Genomic DNA, 17,142 nt, shown 5'->3' with positions numbered 1-17,142 from the left:
TTTTTTCACAGAACGAAAATATGTTTCTTTTAAAAACACTGTACAGACCAAGGGACGACAGGGAGGTCATTCGAGCAAGGATTCCGTCCACACTGTTTGCCATTTCATTGTTGACCTTGGCCCTGTCTCTGCAACCAACTCAGGAGACCAGGCGGGCCACTATCATTCAGGTTATGGGGGTGGTTGCTCCTCTCATGGACTAAGTACGGACCGTTTGGGCTAACACCGTTATGCTCTCGCTTAGGAGTTAGGGGTTAGGTAGAATTCATCTATGTATGTTATTCCAATTTGAGACTGTTGATTTTCTTCTAGCTGGTCCCCACCCTTCTAATCTTGTTTGCCTCAATGCCCTAATAATTGCAGCACACATATTTTTATCATAGATGGCAGTCTTTTCAATAACTGTATTGAGAACCACCCTGCATCACTTTCTTTGGCCTATGTGTGTGTATGAAACCTTTTACTAACAAGAGAAAGGAGTGAAACTTGTCAACCAGGACTTCCCCTGAGAAGCCACAGAGTGTCATGTTTCAGGCTGCTACAATCACCTTTTCTTCCAGGTTTTGGTGAGGTTCTGCTAGATAGCCAAAAGGGTTGGGCCGACAGCTATCAAGAAGGTGTGGTATTGACTCAGTCACCCACACGGTGGTGCTGCCGCCCCTAATCCAGCTGTCTCGTTCTTAGAACAAGAGTCCTATGACACCATACCATATTATACAATGAAAGGCCATACCATACATTAGTATACAATGTTGGGTAATACCATATCATACCACATTTGCTATACAGTGGCAGGCTATACCATACAGTAGCAAGCCATACCATACCATACAATGACAGACCATATCAATAGTCATACCATATCATACCAGACAGTGACAGACCATAACATACCATACTCTAGAATGACAGGCCAGACCATATATTACCATACGATGCCATACCGTACCATACCATACCATACAGTACCATACCATACATACATACCATACCATGCAGTGACATACCATACTACACAATGACAGCCTATACCATACAGTACCTTACTATACAATGTCAGGCCATACCATATGTGAAGAAATGGGGTGTATCATATGGTCTGGATGTGAGACCTCACTGTGTAATACACCTACCAACCCTTTTAGGACCAGTAGGTTTCATTTGCCAAACCTTAAGCTCAACCTTGGGAAGCAGTGGCTCTGAGCGGTCAAGCTTACACAAAGGAATAAGTGTAGCATATTTAAATGGCACCCAATCAATTGCAGAAGAAATACACAAGACACTCAAGAAATCCAACACCAATTTATAAAAATCGCTTGTATGTTTATGTGATTTTGGACACCAAAACAAATAGGATCTACTATAGGATTCCAGAGATACAGATTTTACAAGGTACAGTAAACAGGCACTTATGCTTAACTGCAAACAATCATTAGCAGATTCAACAAGTTTGACGCTTAGAAACATTTTCAAGAAAAACTTGGGTTAGTATTAATGTGGTTACTTTGAGTTATGTAGGACAACGCACTCCAACAGGGAAGCAGAAGCCTCAAGAGAAGAAGCAGTCTTCAGTTAGTTCCAGTCACTTTTATCTCCTTGCCATGGACTCCTATGGAAGTGGTCCTTATACAAGGGATAAAGATTCTGAAGTTGCTCAAGGATGCTGTGGACGTGATGCAGTTAACATGAGTTTTCCTGTGGCTACTCCTTGGGTCACAGGCTTGATGAGGCGGTAGTGGCCACAGGGATCAATGTCCTTTGAAGTCTTCTTGAGTCTGGCGGAAGTCCAGTTACCATTGGACTAATAATCTTCTGGTATCACAGTCACAGTGGAATTCTTCCTTGGATGATAAGTTGCCTTATGGGCGACCAACCTGCACCCTGATGACTCCTGGGTCTTGTTCCTTGGTGCTGCACAGCAACGCAAAGTGGCGATTCGGAGATCTGGGCTTCCCACTCCCCCCAGCAGACTTCTTGTGGCCTTTACTGCGAAAAGGCGGTCAGCCTACTGACACTTGGAGTCTGTTGCTTTGGCTGGGCTCAGAAGTTGAATTCTCCATGAGCAAGACACAGCCCCTTCTCCTTTGATAGCCACCAAGTTCAGCAGGTGCAGTCTTTGTCGGTGAGGCCTCTCTTCACCAGGTCCTTAATGCAGCACAACAGTCCTTTTTTGGTCCTCTTCTCCAATCCAATGAGGTCTGGTTTCTGGGTGCCCTTTTTATAACCACTTCCTGCAAAGTGTGGCATCTGGCTGACCCAGAATTCTTTATTCTGCCGACATTAAACATGGCAGAACCCCTCTCTCAACGTGCAAGGCTCCCTAGCCCAACTTAAGATTGTGGCTACCAAGAAGGCTACATGTCCCTCAAAAACAGTTCGACAACTGGTTTCCCCTCTCTGTACTCTGTTCCCAGTGCTTGTCTGTCCGCCTATACAGTAAAGCAGCCCCTCTCCCAAGTGTTTCCCATTTGCCCTTCAAAGGTGGCCTGCCCTTTGAAGCTCGCCTTTTGAGCGAACATCCATGTGGCTTCCTGCCAGGGAGAGGTAACACCTTTCCTCCTCACAGGCCTCTGTTGTGTCCAGAAAGCTGTCTCAGGGACAGATACCATTAGCAACCATGAAGGGGCACAGGACACTTTGGGCAACAAAGTGGTAACTTTGCAAACTTTACAATAATTTCGACTTGAATATCAAGTCAGGCTTAATGTAACAAACTCTCTGATATCTTGGATTATCAACTTTGGTCGCAGCATTCAGGAGTTAGCACAGCTGAGGTGTCAGCATGTTAATCCTCTACTTGCCAGTGAGGCTACCAAGTCCTTCCACAGTAAAACGTTTAATGTTTTTACTGTCAGTACAAGTAAAATGCATGCTCTGCTCTGGAAATGTGTTGCTCCCTGCCTTAGGGCTCACTAGGCCTGCCATATGAGTGACTTGCACATATTACACAGGGAGTTTTGGGTGTTGGCATTCTTTTAAATGGTAAATTTGAGTTAGCGGTTTAAAACTGCTCGTCCTGTTTGCAGGTGCAGACAAGGAGCCACATTTTACCTTTGTCACACCTAGGGTGACACAACCAGTGATGCAATCCCTGGGGTGACCTAACTTACAAGCCCTGGGTATCCTCCATATCATGATCTAAGAAAAGTTAGCGTATGCCATGTAGGTATGAGACAATTCAACATGCACTTTCAGGTGAGGGCACAGGCACTGGGGTCTAGTAAGCAAACATTAGGAATAAAATTACTAAATACATTCAACAAAGGAGCCTCCGCTCCATATTGGCACCTTGTCTCAAAATTCCACCATACAAGAATAAAAACATAGGTGGCACATCTTTCTCTGTCCAAACAGCAAAACTATGCAACTTAATTCCCTAAATCATAAGATCTGTGGATAATTATCTTATCTTCAGATAACTACTCAAGAGTTGGCTCTTTCCTACATAGCCACCATACTCAACACAAATGTACAGCATATCCCGGTGTGAAACATTTATAATTTGATTATACGTATGTATCTAGAAATGTGTATTTCTTTGTACAGATATGTATATTAACTATGTTTTTAAAATATATAGATACTCTTTGGGACTACTTAACAAATGTATAGTTTCACTGTTTAAATATTGAGAAAAATATAAAATTCAAAAAGTATGTTAGTTATAAAAATTCACATATAAATTAGCTTAAATACACCAACACTTAAAGTCTGAGTTTATAAAATACTACTTTAAATCTCAATATATTCTCTTCCTTACACAAGTATACCCTCTCTATGTACTTATGTATATATTTATTACGTTACTCCTACTTTAGAAGTAAAAAAAAAAGTTTTTATCAAATAAACTACTTTATATCTCACCCTAAACCTCTCTCAATATATCCTCTGCAACCACTCTCTAACTCATTCCAAACCTCATTCTACTACTATGATCTCTGAAATAACCCTTTCTAGACTCTTCTCTCCTCTGTCCCTCTTTGGATCACCCCAAACCTCATTTAACTACTACAATCTCCCAAACAACCCTTTCTAAATTCTTCCCTTATGTATCCCTCCTTTGCCTCATTCCAAACCTCATTTTACTAGTATGATCTCCCTAATCTATTTCTAGAGACTTTTCCCCCCTTCACCTCTCCTCCTACTCACCCCAAACCTCATCTTGCTACTATGACCTCCCAAATAACACTTTTTAGACTCTTCCCTCTTCAATCCTTCCATTATCCTATTCAGCACAACTAACGGACACCACTCAAATTAACTCATATTTCCTTATACTAATTCACCACTAATCCCTTTTGGGTTCCGGAGTAGCATGGTACTTGCCGAAAAGAGCTCTGCGCCTCGTCAGGGGTAGTAAGCCCTATATAAATTAAATTACAGTACCATACAACTACAAGCTGTACCATACTATATTATATAATTACATACCATACCATACTACACATTGACCGGCCCCACCATACCATACCATACTAAACAATGACAGGCCATAACATACGATACTTCCCAGTGACAGGCCATACCCTACCATACCATGCCTTACTATGCAATCAAAAGCCATACCATGACGTAATGTACAATAACAAGCCATACCATAGTACATCATTTACAATGACAGGTCATACCACCATATAATACTACACAATGACAGGCCATATCATGCCATACCATACTATTCAATGACAGACCATACCATATTACACTATGCAATGGTAGGCCATGCCATACGATAACAAACTATCCAATTGCAGGCCATACCTTACAATACAATACTATACCATGCCATATCATACCATACCATACCCTACAAAGACTGGCAATAACTTACTAAAAAATGACAGTACCATATATGCATACCATCCAATGACAGGACATATCATACCATAGCATATACGGAGGTGTCCTGGATCTCTTCTGTACGAGGAAAGAGTATATATCTTTATTCACTTAAGAAAAACAAAGGTTACAGATATGTTGTAGTTAGGCTCACATTTTAGACGCACAAAACCACAGAAACTCACCTGTTACAGTTAGTTAGCTTAAGTAACTATAACTCGTGCCCTAAGGTAACTATAACTCTCACCCCCTCCATGCATTGATATTATCAATGATGTTATCAAAGATGTCATGAGTTCCGTAATTTGTGCGGTAATCAGCAGTGCATGCTGAAGGCCTTGCATGGTGGGGTAGGCCACAGGGCCTAGCCTGCAACCAGTTTCTGTGGATAACCCCCCTAACCACCCAGTGCCATGCTGCATAGCAGGAGTTGGCCGAAGGTCCGCGTGGTCCCCTCTCCTGGCTGATTTCGGCCCTGGGGACCCAATCTCCCAGGGCTCAGCCTTCTAAAACCTTTTTTTGTGGGGGAAGGGTGCCAAGTGGTCCCCCACCGAAGCCGATTTCACTCCTAGGGAGCCCACTTCCTGGGGCCCAGCTTTAATATATTATTTTTTGGGGGGGGTGCTACGTGGCCCTCCTCCATGGTTGTAGGAAAGTACCATCTTGCCTGGCATGTTACCCCCATTTTTCACTGTATATATGTTGTTTTAGTTGTATGTGTCACTGGGACCCTGCCAGCCAGGGCCCCAGTGCTCATAAGTGTGCCTGAAAGTGTTACCTGTGTTATGACTAACTGTCTCACTGGGGCTCTGCTATCCAGAACCTCAGTGATTATGCTCTCTCATTTCTTTCCAAATTGTCACTAACAGGCTAGTGACCAATTTTACCAATTCACATTGGCATACTGGAACACCCTTATAATTCCCTAGTATATGGTACTGAGGTACCCAGGGTATTGGGGTTCCAGGAGATCCCTATGGGCTGCAGCATTTCTTTTGCCACCCATAGGGAGCTCTGACAATTCTTACAGAGGCCTGCCACTGCAGCCTGAGTGAAATAACGTCCACTTTATTTCACAGCCATTTACCACTGCACTTAAGTAACTTATAAGTCACCTATATGTCTAACCTTTACCTGGTAAAGGTTAGGTGCAAAGTTACTTAGTGTGTGGGCACCCTGGCACTAGCCAAGGTGCCCCCACATTGTTCAGGGCAAATTCCCCGGACTTTGTGAGTGCGGGGACACCATTACACGCGTGCACTACACATAGGTCACTACCTATGTGTAGCTTCACAATGGTAACTCCGAATACGGCCATGTAACATGTCTAAGATCATGGAATTGCCCCCTCTATGCCATCCTGGCATTGTTGGCACAATCCCATGATCCCACGGGTCTGTAGCACAGACCCTGGAACTGCCAATCTGCCTTTTCAGGGGTTTCACTGCAGCTGCTGCTGCTGCCAACCCCTCAGACAGGTTTCTGCCCTCCTGGGGTCCAGCCAGGCTTGGCCCAGGATGGCAGAACAAAGGACTTCCTCAGAGAGAGGGTGTTACACCCTCTCCCTTCGGAAAAAGGTGTTAAGGCAGGGGAGGAGTAGCCTCCCCCAGCCTCTGGAAATGTTTCATGGGCACAGATGGTGCCCATTTCTGCATAAGCCAGTCTACACCGGTTCAGGGATCCCTCAGCCCTGCTCTGGCGTGAAACTGGACAAAGGAAAGGGGAGTGACCACTCCCCTGAACTGCACCTCCCCTGGGAGGTGCCCAGAGCTCCTCCAGCGTGCTCCAGACCTCTGCCATCTTGGAAACAGAGGTGCTGCTGGCACACTGGACTGCTCTGAGTGGCCAGGGCCAGCAGGTGACGTCAGAGACTCCTTCTGATAGGCTCCTTCAGGTGTTGCTAGCCTATCCTCTCTCCTAAGTAGCCAAACCCTCTTTTCTGGCTATTTAGGGTCTCTGCTTTGGGGAATTCCTTAGATAACGAATGCAAGAGCTCATCAGAGTTCCTCTGCATCTCTCTCTTCACCTTCTGCCAAGGAATCGACTGCTGACCGCGCTGGTAGCCTGCAAAACTGCAACAAAGTAGCAAAGACGACTACTGCAACTCTGTAACGCTGATCCTGCCACCTTCTCGACTGTTTTCCTGGTGGTGCATGCTGTGGGGGTAGTCTGCTTCCTCTCTGCACTAGAAGCTCCGAAGAAATCTCCAGTGGGTCGACGGAATCTTCCCCCTGCTACCGCAGGCACCAAAGAACTGCATCACCAGTCCCCTGGGTCTCCTCCCAGCACGACGAGCGAGGTCCCTTGAATCCAGCAACTCTGTCCAAGTGACTCCCACAGTCCAGTGACTCTTCAGTCCAAGTTTGGTGGAGGTAAGTCCTTGCCTCCCCACGCCAGACAGCATTGCTGGGAACCGCGTCTTTTGCAGCTACTCCGGCCTCTGTGCACTTCCGGCGAAAATCCTTTGTGCACAGCCATGCCTGGGTCCACGGCACTCTAACCTGCATTGCACGACTTTCTAAGTTGTCCTCCGGCGGCGTGGGACTCCTTTGTGCAACTTCGGGTGAGCACAGTTTCACTCCTCTTCGTAGTGCCTGTTCCGGCACTTCTGCGGGTGCTGCCTGCTTCTGAGAGGGCTCCTTGTCTTGCTCGACGCCCCCTCTGTCCCCAGACGCAATTGGCGACATCCTGGTCCCTCCTGGGCCACAGCAGCATCCAAAAAACATAACCGCACGATTTGCAGCTAGCAAGGCTTGTTGGCGGTCTTTCCTCAGGAAAACACTTCTGCACGACTCTCCACGGCGTGGGGCATCCATCCTCCAAAGGGGAAGTTTCTAGCCCTTGTCGTTCCTGCAGAATCCTCAGCTTCTACTGTCCAGTAGCAGCTTCTTTGCACCCACAGCTGGCATTTCCTGGGCATCTGCCCATCTCCGACTTGCTTGTGACTTTTGGACTTGGTCCCCTTGTTCCACAGGTACCCTCGACTGGAAATCAATCATTGTTGCATTGCTGGTTTGTGTCTTTCCTGCAGAATTCCCCTATCACGACTTCTATGTCCTTTGGGGAACTTTAGTGCACTTTGCACTCACTTTCAGGGTCTTGGGGTGGGCTATTTTTCTAACCCTCACTGTTTTCTTACAGTCACAGCGACCCTCTACAAGGTCACATAGGTTTGGGGTCCATTCGTGGTTCGCATTCCACTTTTGGAGTATATGGTTTGTGTTGCCCCTATCCCTATGTGTCCCCATTGCATCCTATTGTAACTATACATTGTTTGCACTGTTTTCTAAGACTATACTGCATATTTTTGGTATTGTGTACATATATCTTGTGTATACTTGCTATCCTCATACTGAGGGTACTCACTGAGATACTTTGGCATATTGTCATAAAAATAAAGTACCTTTATTTTTAGTATATCTGTGTATTGTGTTTTCTTATGATATTGTGCAAGTGACACTAGTGGTACTGTATGAGCTTCACTCGTCTCCTAGTTCAGCCTAAGCTGCTCTGCTAAGCTACCATTATCTATCAGCCTAAGCTGCTAGACACCCTATACACTAATAAGGGATACCTGGGCCTGGTGCAAGGTGTAAGTACCCCTTGGTACTCACTACAAGCCAGTCCAGCCTCCTACAATGGGCCAATCTCGGCCACGGGGACTCCATCTCCCAGGGCCCGGCAATGTCACATGTGTGCCCTTTAGGGCACCCAGTGACCACCATCGGAACTGTGGGGGAACCTGAAGGCCCCCACTGTCCCAGCCGGCTCCCAGCCTCCTGGGAACTAGGTATTGCTGTCATAGACAGGGAGCTGCTAAACATCAGAGGAAACCTCTGCTTCCAGCAAGTGAGAGCTGTTTGACAGTTTTGGCCTCGAGGACCCCATTCCCCAGGGCCTGCCAATTATTGGACTTGGCACTTGGCCCCCCTCCCCAGGCCAATTTTGGCACTGGGCACCCCATCCCTGGGACATGGCCACTTACTCTTCCTGGGTGCCCTGGACCCACCCTGTGTGAGGTGGTGGTCCATGGGGCCCTAATTGGGCAAAGGAGGGGGGGTCCACGCTGCCCCCCTCCAATTTTTTGGCGAGGCCCAGGGAAGCTGGCAGTCAACAGGGCTGTGCACCCTCTCCTCAAAATATATAATTACGTATACCCGCTGGACATGGCCACATAGAGGTTCATCTTTAAACAAGCGCAGAAGATTTCTCGCGGTTTTGTGGGAAAATAAAAATAAAATCCCTTTAGGCCCTGGCGGGGTCCTTAGGGCACCCCACCACCAGGCCTAGGGGGGCTGAGTATTCCTACATTTTTTTTTTCCTGGTTGAAGTGTTGACAGCTGATCAGATCAGCCAAACAGCATGAGATCTGTCGGACCCTCGGAGGGTCCACAACCCTATATATACAATTGTGTTTTTTCTTTAATTACTCGAAAACTACTGAACAGATTTACACCAAATCACAAAATGGGCTCCTTCTGGACCAAGAGCTAGCTTTCTGCCAAATCTGGTGTAATTCCGTGCAGCGGTTCAGGCTGTAGTTGTGTCTAAAATCCCTATGGGAAATTGCATGGGGAAAGTGCGTTATGGGATCCCCCTTTTTCTCTGCCCCCACTCAATGAATCACTACAAAACTTTCAAGACAGGAGCTGAAGTGAGTGGCAAACTAGTTTTGAAAATTTCGTGAGGAGTCTTCAAACTTCACCAGAGTTATTGGCAAAACAGAAAATACCTTTCCTATGGAAAGTAGGTCTTAACTATAACTACTTACTCGCGACTGCCAGTAGGTGTCTTATATATAAAGAGCAACTCATAATTGCCATTATTTATTACACCCAATAGATAATGACTTATCAAGCACAATAAATAATGCACCAGTAACAAAGGACTCATAATCAAGGCCAAAGCTGGTAAATTTTGTGTATATATTTTCATTTCTTGATAAAGAAATGGTTAAGAGTTGGGCTAGGATTGGTATCATTCATGTCAGGCATTCTCTGATCAAAGATCAGATAGTCTGGTGATAAAGCAGAATGAAACCACCTGATGGATCCTCTTCCTATTTCGGCAAGTGTCCACTGTTGTCCAGTTGTTACATTTATCAACAATAAGTTAAGTGTCAGATTCTGCAAGTAAACTTTTTTCCTAGAAACTTGTTTTTTTCAGGCATTAGAAAATGGCATCACTTTCTGTGATCTGTGTAGGACATCTTGAGTGTTGCTATCTTAAACAAAATTGTTGGTTGACACTAGGTTAGTGGTTACAAAACCGATTTGCAAGATACTTGCAAGATGTGTTTCTCATGTACACGAGGGGCAAATCTGAGGTGGATGGATTTTTTTTCACTAAGGGGGTGCTATATTACACTCTGTCTTTCCTGCATAAAATTATTGTCAGCATCTATAGTCAATGAGCCGGGTGTTAATACAACAGTGTCAGAGATTAGCTTTGTATTGCTTGGGTATGTATATCCCACAGTGATTCAATTCTGTGTGTCAATGTTTTGATTTTCCAGTCTCTGGATGAATCAGGTAACTGGGTCCAACTGTTCTTTTGATTTTTATTGTATTTTTATTGGTGTGTTTACTGTAGGGTCAGTTATAACGTGGCTGTTGAACTTAACACAATCACCAACATTTTTGGCTTGGTTACATGAACTTGATAAAGTAAAGAAATTTGATCATTATGCATTAAGGAATTCTTATGTAGGAAATTTGGTCAGATGCAGGGTGATGTTTAATTCAGTTTTCTATCAAAGAATAGGGCTTGGTAAGAGTGACGCATTAAATTACTTGACCTCAAATTATAATGTACAGTATCTATTTTCTTTGTATCACTCAAACTAAAGTATGGTGATCTTTCTAGGATATGTGTAACTGATTTCTGAAATCCAAAGTAAAAAGAGAAAACAAATATTCAACTGTAGTGAAAGTTTGCTTATTAGTTTGTGCAAACGTTCATCTCTTTGAAAAGGTAAACTTCATGATTCTGATCTCAGCCTCTGCTACCCAAACATAATCCAAAGAATATCCCTCTGAGGTCTTTTGATTAACCTGTATGTCAACTACTGTCATTGGAGCGTTGAAGGAGCTCAGAAAGGGCAGAATCAAAGCCTGTAGCCACTCACCTTCTCCATGCCTACCTGAAAGTTTCTACCGCCCTGTTCGGTAATTGTATCCTGTTAGAAAGAAGGAGTTTAATTTGAATATAATGTTCTCCATTTATTTGATTTATTTGTGGGATAGAGGATCATCATTGTCACTCTGTCTTTTTCCTTTCTGCAGAAATTGCAGCCTGGCTGGCAGAAAATGGTCCCATTTCCATTGCTCTTAATGCCTTTGCCATGCAGGTAAGTGAAGCTAGCTGATCATTGCCCCCCCTCCTTCTTTGCATTGTGCCACAGCACAAGAACCGATAGCCAGAGCAGTCACCCTCTGAGGCACAAAAAAAGCAAACCAAAGGGGCCCCCTATCTGGCTTCAGCTACATGAGAAGGACTTTATGCTTAACATTTCTCCACATGCTTGTTCACAATGAGGTAATTTTCTGGGACTCGGGCATCTGATGAAGAAATAGGTTCCACAACATGCCGTTCTCCAGGCAAGTTCAGAAATTATTGTAGTAGGAACCTAGCAGCCACCAGATGTGAATATTCAACCTTCTGTCCTACGTTGTAATCTCTTTTCCATATAGAACAGAGGTTCCTGTGATCCAGAAAGCTAATGCATTGTTGATTAACAACCAGGAGGCAGAAATCCCTTTGATAAAGACATTTTAAAATGACTCACATTTGGAGTGTTTGTGCCATTAATTTTGTTTTCATTTGAAGCAAATGTTAATAATCTAAATACGGGTTGGGCTGAATGTCACTTCCTCGTGCCCTTGCATATTTCTCAGAAGTTCATACTACATAATTTGTGTAGTTTGGAAACTTCTTAAAATCAACCAGTTTCCAGAAGGACGTTTAAAAATTCCTAATTGCGATCATTTAAAACTCTGTAAAACTGAAGACATCTTTGTCATGAGATTTAGTGTATGCTGAAGTATGTTGTGAGATTAAACTGTACCGGAAGAGTTAATTTTCTCCATCACAAAACTCATAACTTTTGCAAGTCTATAGAACAAAGTGATAATATAAACTGTACTTTACCAAGCAATACAGATTAAAGTAAGAGGAAGGTAGAATAGGAAAGAAGTATAGGTCATTAGTGGTTCACGGTATATCATAGGACTGTCACCAATTAATTTCTCTGGCTCCTTCGTGCTGGTCAAAACTCTATATTGACCCCAGTTTTATTATTGCTTCTCATGGTTAAACACCATTGGCGTTCTAGGATTCTTCACAGATGGAACAGCTATGTTACTCTTCTTCTAATATCCATGCGTTACATACAATTGTATAAAAAATATGCATCAGCACCACTGGGGAAACTAATCAATCTTTGTAGACTTTGTATAGATATTGTATTTGAAAAAAAACTAAAATAACCATTAGGCAACAAAAGATGATAAGACAAAAGTAAATTTCTTCTGAATCATTACTTGAAAGCTCTTTTGTGATCCGTTCAAGGCTAGTCAAGCTGGAAACAAGATAATCTGTGTAGCTACAAAATAAATAATTCTGCACCAATCTTCACTGGCTGTATGTGGACACCTAACTGCAACACTGATATACAGTATACGGATTGTCCCTTCTGTTTTGCGTGGCCTGGATATTGCAGCATTCTCAGCGAACTGTGACATTGAAGCAAGGAAATTATTTACCAACTTTGTTCCATGTTTTGTTCCTTTCTGGGGTGATTGTGAGATCTCCATAATTTAGTCTGCTCATTCGCTTGCCTTGCACTGTTATGGTGTTTTTTATGTGTCCGACATTGTGGCTGAATTGTGGTATAACAGTAAGACTTCCTCTATTTCCCCTCCACGTGTTGAAACATTGTTGCCTAAACATGACATTAGCATTCTATAGCAACTTCATATTGGGGACTTTGGTAGCAGCCTTATTTACAAGAACTTTTAGTTAAAGCTTTTCCAAATTATAATTTTCCATTTATTTCTGTCTCTGACCGGACAAGTTATTTGCTATACCTGCAGCACTAAAGTATACAAAAAAGTGATGGAAGGAATGCGTGACTTAGTCTCATCCACTGATAGTTACTCTGGCTGTATTCCTGTGCATTGGATTTTGCACACCATGCCACCTCAGGTGGACTGGCCATGTGCAAATCAGTCTTGACCCTGCTATAGGAACAGTGCAGCCCAGACTGCCAGGCTAGGTCCTCCGTGAACTGGAACACAGTCAACCGAATACTGGTTTCACCGTAAGTTGGGCTCATCAGTTTTGTGTAACTTAGTTCCAGTGGTACAGTGAGAATGGGACCCACATCTGGACATACCTGTCGCACTTAGGGTGCTGGGCTGAAGAATACAAAAAAGTGAAGGATGGGATGCTTGAATTAATCTCAGCCACTGCCAATTAGTCAGGGCCACATTGGAGTCCATTGTTATTTTTATACCATGCCACCTAAAATTGGGATCAGCATATGCAAATCAGTCTTGACTCTGATCCAAAGGGCACAGCCCAAACTGCCAGGCGAGGTCCTCCCTGAACCAGACCACAATCAACCCAAGACCCGCTTTGCCCTGATTGAGGTTTATTAGTTGGGTGCAGCTTGGTTGTTTGGCACAGTGAGCACTGTTCCTACATATGGGCATACCCATTGCACTTGGGACATTGAAGTATACAATAAAGTGGTGGATGGAGTGCTTGAAATAATCTCAGCCACTTGTAGTTAATTGGCCCGCATCCCAGTCCATCATTATTTTGCACACCATTCTACTTCAGTTAGGACCCAGCCATATGCAAATCAGTTTTGACCCTACTCCAACAAGAACAGTCCAGCCCAAACTGCCCAGCTAAGTCCTCCCTGGACTGGAACACAAGCAACCTAAAACCGGTTTTACCCTAATTCGGGGTTATCAGTCTGGTACACTCTTGTTCCAGTGGCACAGTGAACACAGGATCCACGTCTGGACATACCTGTCGCAGTTAGGGCATCACACTAAATTATACAAAAAAGTGATGGATGGACTACTTGAATAAATTTTAGCCACTGCATCGAGCCGAATCCCAGTCAATTATTTTACATACCAGGTCACCTCAGTTTGGACCCAGCTATATGCAAATCAGTCTTGATCTTGCTCCCATAGGATTAGCCAAGCCCGAACTGCCAGGTTGAATCCTTCCTGAACTGAAACACAGGCAACCCAAGGTCACATCACCCTGATTGGGATAATCAGTCGGATGCTGCTTGGTTACCGTGGCACAGTGAGCATGGGACCCATATCTGGATGTACCAGACACACCTAGGGACCACGTTCTAATTAATCCTTATTTTGCAGAACGTCACCTCAGTTTGGACCCTGCCACATGCAAATCAGTGCTGACCCTGCTTCAGTAGGAGCAGTCCAACCCAAACCCCAGCCACATCTTCCCGGAATGGAACTCAAGCAACCCAAAACCTGTTTCGCCTTCACTGGAGCTCAAATGTTGGGTGCATCTTGGTTCCAGTCAGTCAGGTCACGGGACCCATGTCTGGGCATACCCATCGTACGTAGGGCGCTGCATTGAAGTATACAAAAACTGATGGATGGAATGCTTAACCTTCCAGAGCAGCCAGTCTCTGAGATACCCTATCAATGCCTTACATTTTTTATAGCAAGACAAAAGGGAGGATCTAGGTTTTGCTTTTGTTTACTATAGAAAAAGTTGCTACTAATTATTTTTCTAAAATGTTCAAACAGTATACTCCTGAGACCCATTAGAGGGTGTCTTGCCAAAAATCACGCAACAATAACATTTATTTATAGTTTAAGGATGTTTCAAGCATCAGATATAGCGAAAGCATGAAACAACTGCTTGGTGTTTCGATGTTGCTTGAAAAGAAGAATGGATTACTGGTAATCCCATAACATGGAGAAAAGTCAAATGGCTTCCTTTCTGTGTCGCTGACACAACTTTTGCACATTTCTCTTGTTTCTGCAGAATTTAAGTGGTGTAATAATACCCCATCAGTAATCTGACTCTGCATCACATTAGGTAAATCCTGTAAATGTAGTCTGCTTGGTACGACTGGTGGAAATCAAAATCAGTAAATAAGGCATGTGGTAATATTATCAGTGATTCTTCACATTTGTTTGTACAATGCCTTAAACCAAAGGCAATGCCTTACTGAAACATTATTACCATATCTGGATATATTTCCCAGAGATAGTGCACTTCTGGTAATGGATAAATTGTTAAGTGAGTGCATGTTGAAATTGTATAATGGGTTGTCTGGCTGTCTACATCTAAGTTTCACTTCTGATATGAATTTTCGTAGTGGGGGACAGTGCTTAATTTGTAAAAGAATGAGGGCTGGTGCTCAAACCTCTACCCAGAAACCCACTGGTGACGGTTTTAAGTGTCAGCGATCTGAATGCCAAGGCTGCGTAGTCTTGATTCAACCTCATGGTTCTTCCATCCACCACTAGACACTCCATGCCCCTTTATCTCACTCGTGCAGGTTCCTGCTTTCTCCCTTTGCAACGTTTTTTCTGTCTTTCTCTTCCTACCTCTTTTCCCCGTGTGTTTTTTCCCTTTCTTGCTCTCGCTTAAACGTCAGATCAGGAAAGCTAAATGGCAGCCACCAAAAATCAGTCCCATGCCCCACTGGCAAACACCGACTCAAATTAAGCACTGGTCGGTTATGAAAGATCAGTGATGAGGACTAAACCAATGCAATTGAACATCCACTTCAGAGAATCGAAAACAGAAATTGCATTTCCAGCTTGCAAATTTCAATGCCGACTTTTTACAATTTCTTAAATTTATAGGTATTTAATTCAAGCTTCCAGTGCAATTCTGTACATTTTATGCAGCAGATTGTTAAAAGTAAACAATGTTTATAATGATATTTGCCAATCCCCGTGCCAGACTACAGCGCAGGGAAGGTGGGAGATTTTCCTGATGGCTGCCTTTACTGCCACAGTAGAATAGGGCTTCGTGGTTTTGTGGCAGCCCTGGAGTGAAAAGTCCGTGTTTGGCCTAATAATTCCAAACGTTGCTTGTGGGAAGCATTTGGCCCTCCACACAACCCAGCAGAGGCTCTTACTCACTCATTATGTTTGCTTGGTGTAGTATGGATCTAATATCACCAGACTTTTCAGGTGTGCTTTTGGTTACCAGACTAGTCATGACCTTATTTTACCCCAGAATATGCATGCTTTGATAATGTTCTTGTCTTTTTCAGTTTTATAGGAAAGGGATCTCTCACCCTTTCCGAATTCTTTGCAACCCCTGGATGATCGATCATGCAGTGCTGCTGGTGGGCTATGGAACACGTAAGTGACTGTCCTCCTCAGAAGGGCCATCCTTCCTTAAGAAAATATCTAGGGACTGATTTAGAACTTGGCTGACGGGTTACTCTGTTGCAACAGTGATGGATGTCCCGTTCGCCGAAATCTAAAGCCCATTGAATATAATGGGATTTAGATTTCAGCAGATGTGACATCCATCACCGTTGTGGCAGAGTAACCCGTCCGCTAAGTTCTAAATCGGGCCCTTATCTCTCACAAAACAGCCCTCCCAGCCATCTCGTTTTAGACTACGTGACGTATTTCCTTTCCTTGAGTGTTCTAAAGGTTTATTTTCTTTAGTGGTATTTTTCTATGCTTGTTTTGAGTAGATCCATAGAAGACCCTTGGATAGCCATTCATCTTCTGGGGGTAATAATCTAAGCACCATCTTTCTGCCTTATATCTTTTTATGCGGGCCAGAATCTAACAAGAGCTTCACCTCATGCTCTCTAAGCAAAATAGGAACCAAATACAAAGAATATCAATAATGAAACCTTGCCTAGGTGGTTTAGGGACTGGTATGGCTTCACAATAAGTTTTATAATCTTACAGAACGTACAGTTTTAATACATCTGCAGTAATATTGTTGGTTATACAAGGATACCTTCTTTGTTTTTGTCTATTTCAAGCCCTGGAGACAGCTATTTCTACTTTTCATGTTTCTTACTTCTCCCTTTTTTTCCTTTTAGGTGACCACACTCCATTCTGGGCAATTAAGAACAGCTGGGGCTTGGACTGGGGGGAGAAGGTAGGTTACACTTTTGAATTTCATCCTTTTGTAATTTGAGTCATATAAACATGATGTCAACAGTTTTCATCGGATACTGCAGAGGTGGCTTATTCTGCATGGTAGACCTAAAGTAATCCCAACATTCAAAACTGCATTAAAATAAAAAAAATTACAAAC

General features: G+C 43.6%; 1 protein-coding gene across 1 annotated transcript in view; it reads left to right on the top strand.

Moving 5' to 3' along the window:
* CTSF (cathepsin F) overlaps window positions 1–17,142 on the top strand; it is a 291,086-nt gene that overhangs the window by 262,262 nt on the left and 11,682 nt on the right. The window contains exons 11-13 of the mRNA XM_069207833.1: window positions 11,124–11,188; window positions 16,130–16,220; window positions 16,925–16,983. Of these exons, the coding sequence (XP_069063934.1) occupies window positions 11,124–11,188; window positions 16,130–16,220; window positions 16,925–16,983 (215 nt within the window). The remainder of the gene's footprint in view (window positions 1–11,123; window positions 11,189–16,129; window positions 16,221–16,924; window positions 16,984–17,142) is intronic.

Source organism: Pleurodeles waltl, chromosome 9 (genome assembly GCF_031143425.1).
Source record: "Pleurodeles waltl isolate 20211129_DDA chromosome 9, aPleWal1.hap1.20221129, whole genome shotgun sequence".
In the NCBI taxonomy this organism is placed as follows: Eukaryota; Metazoa; Chordata; class Amphibia; order Caudata; family Salamandridae; genus Pleurodeles; species Pleurodeles waltl.
Note: the sequence above shows the minus strand (reverse complement) of the source record. Positions and strands in the feature narration are given on the sequence as shown.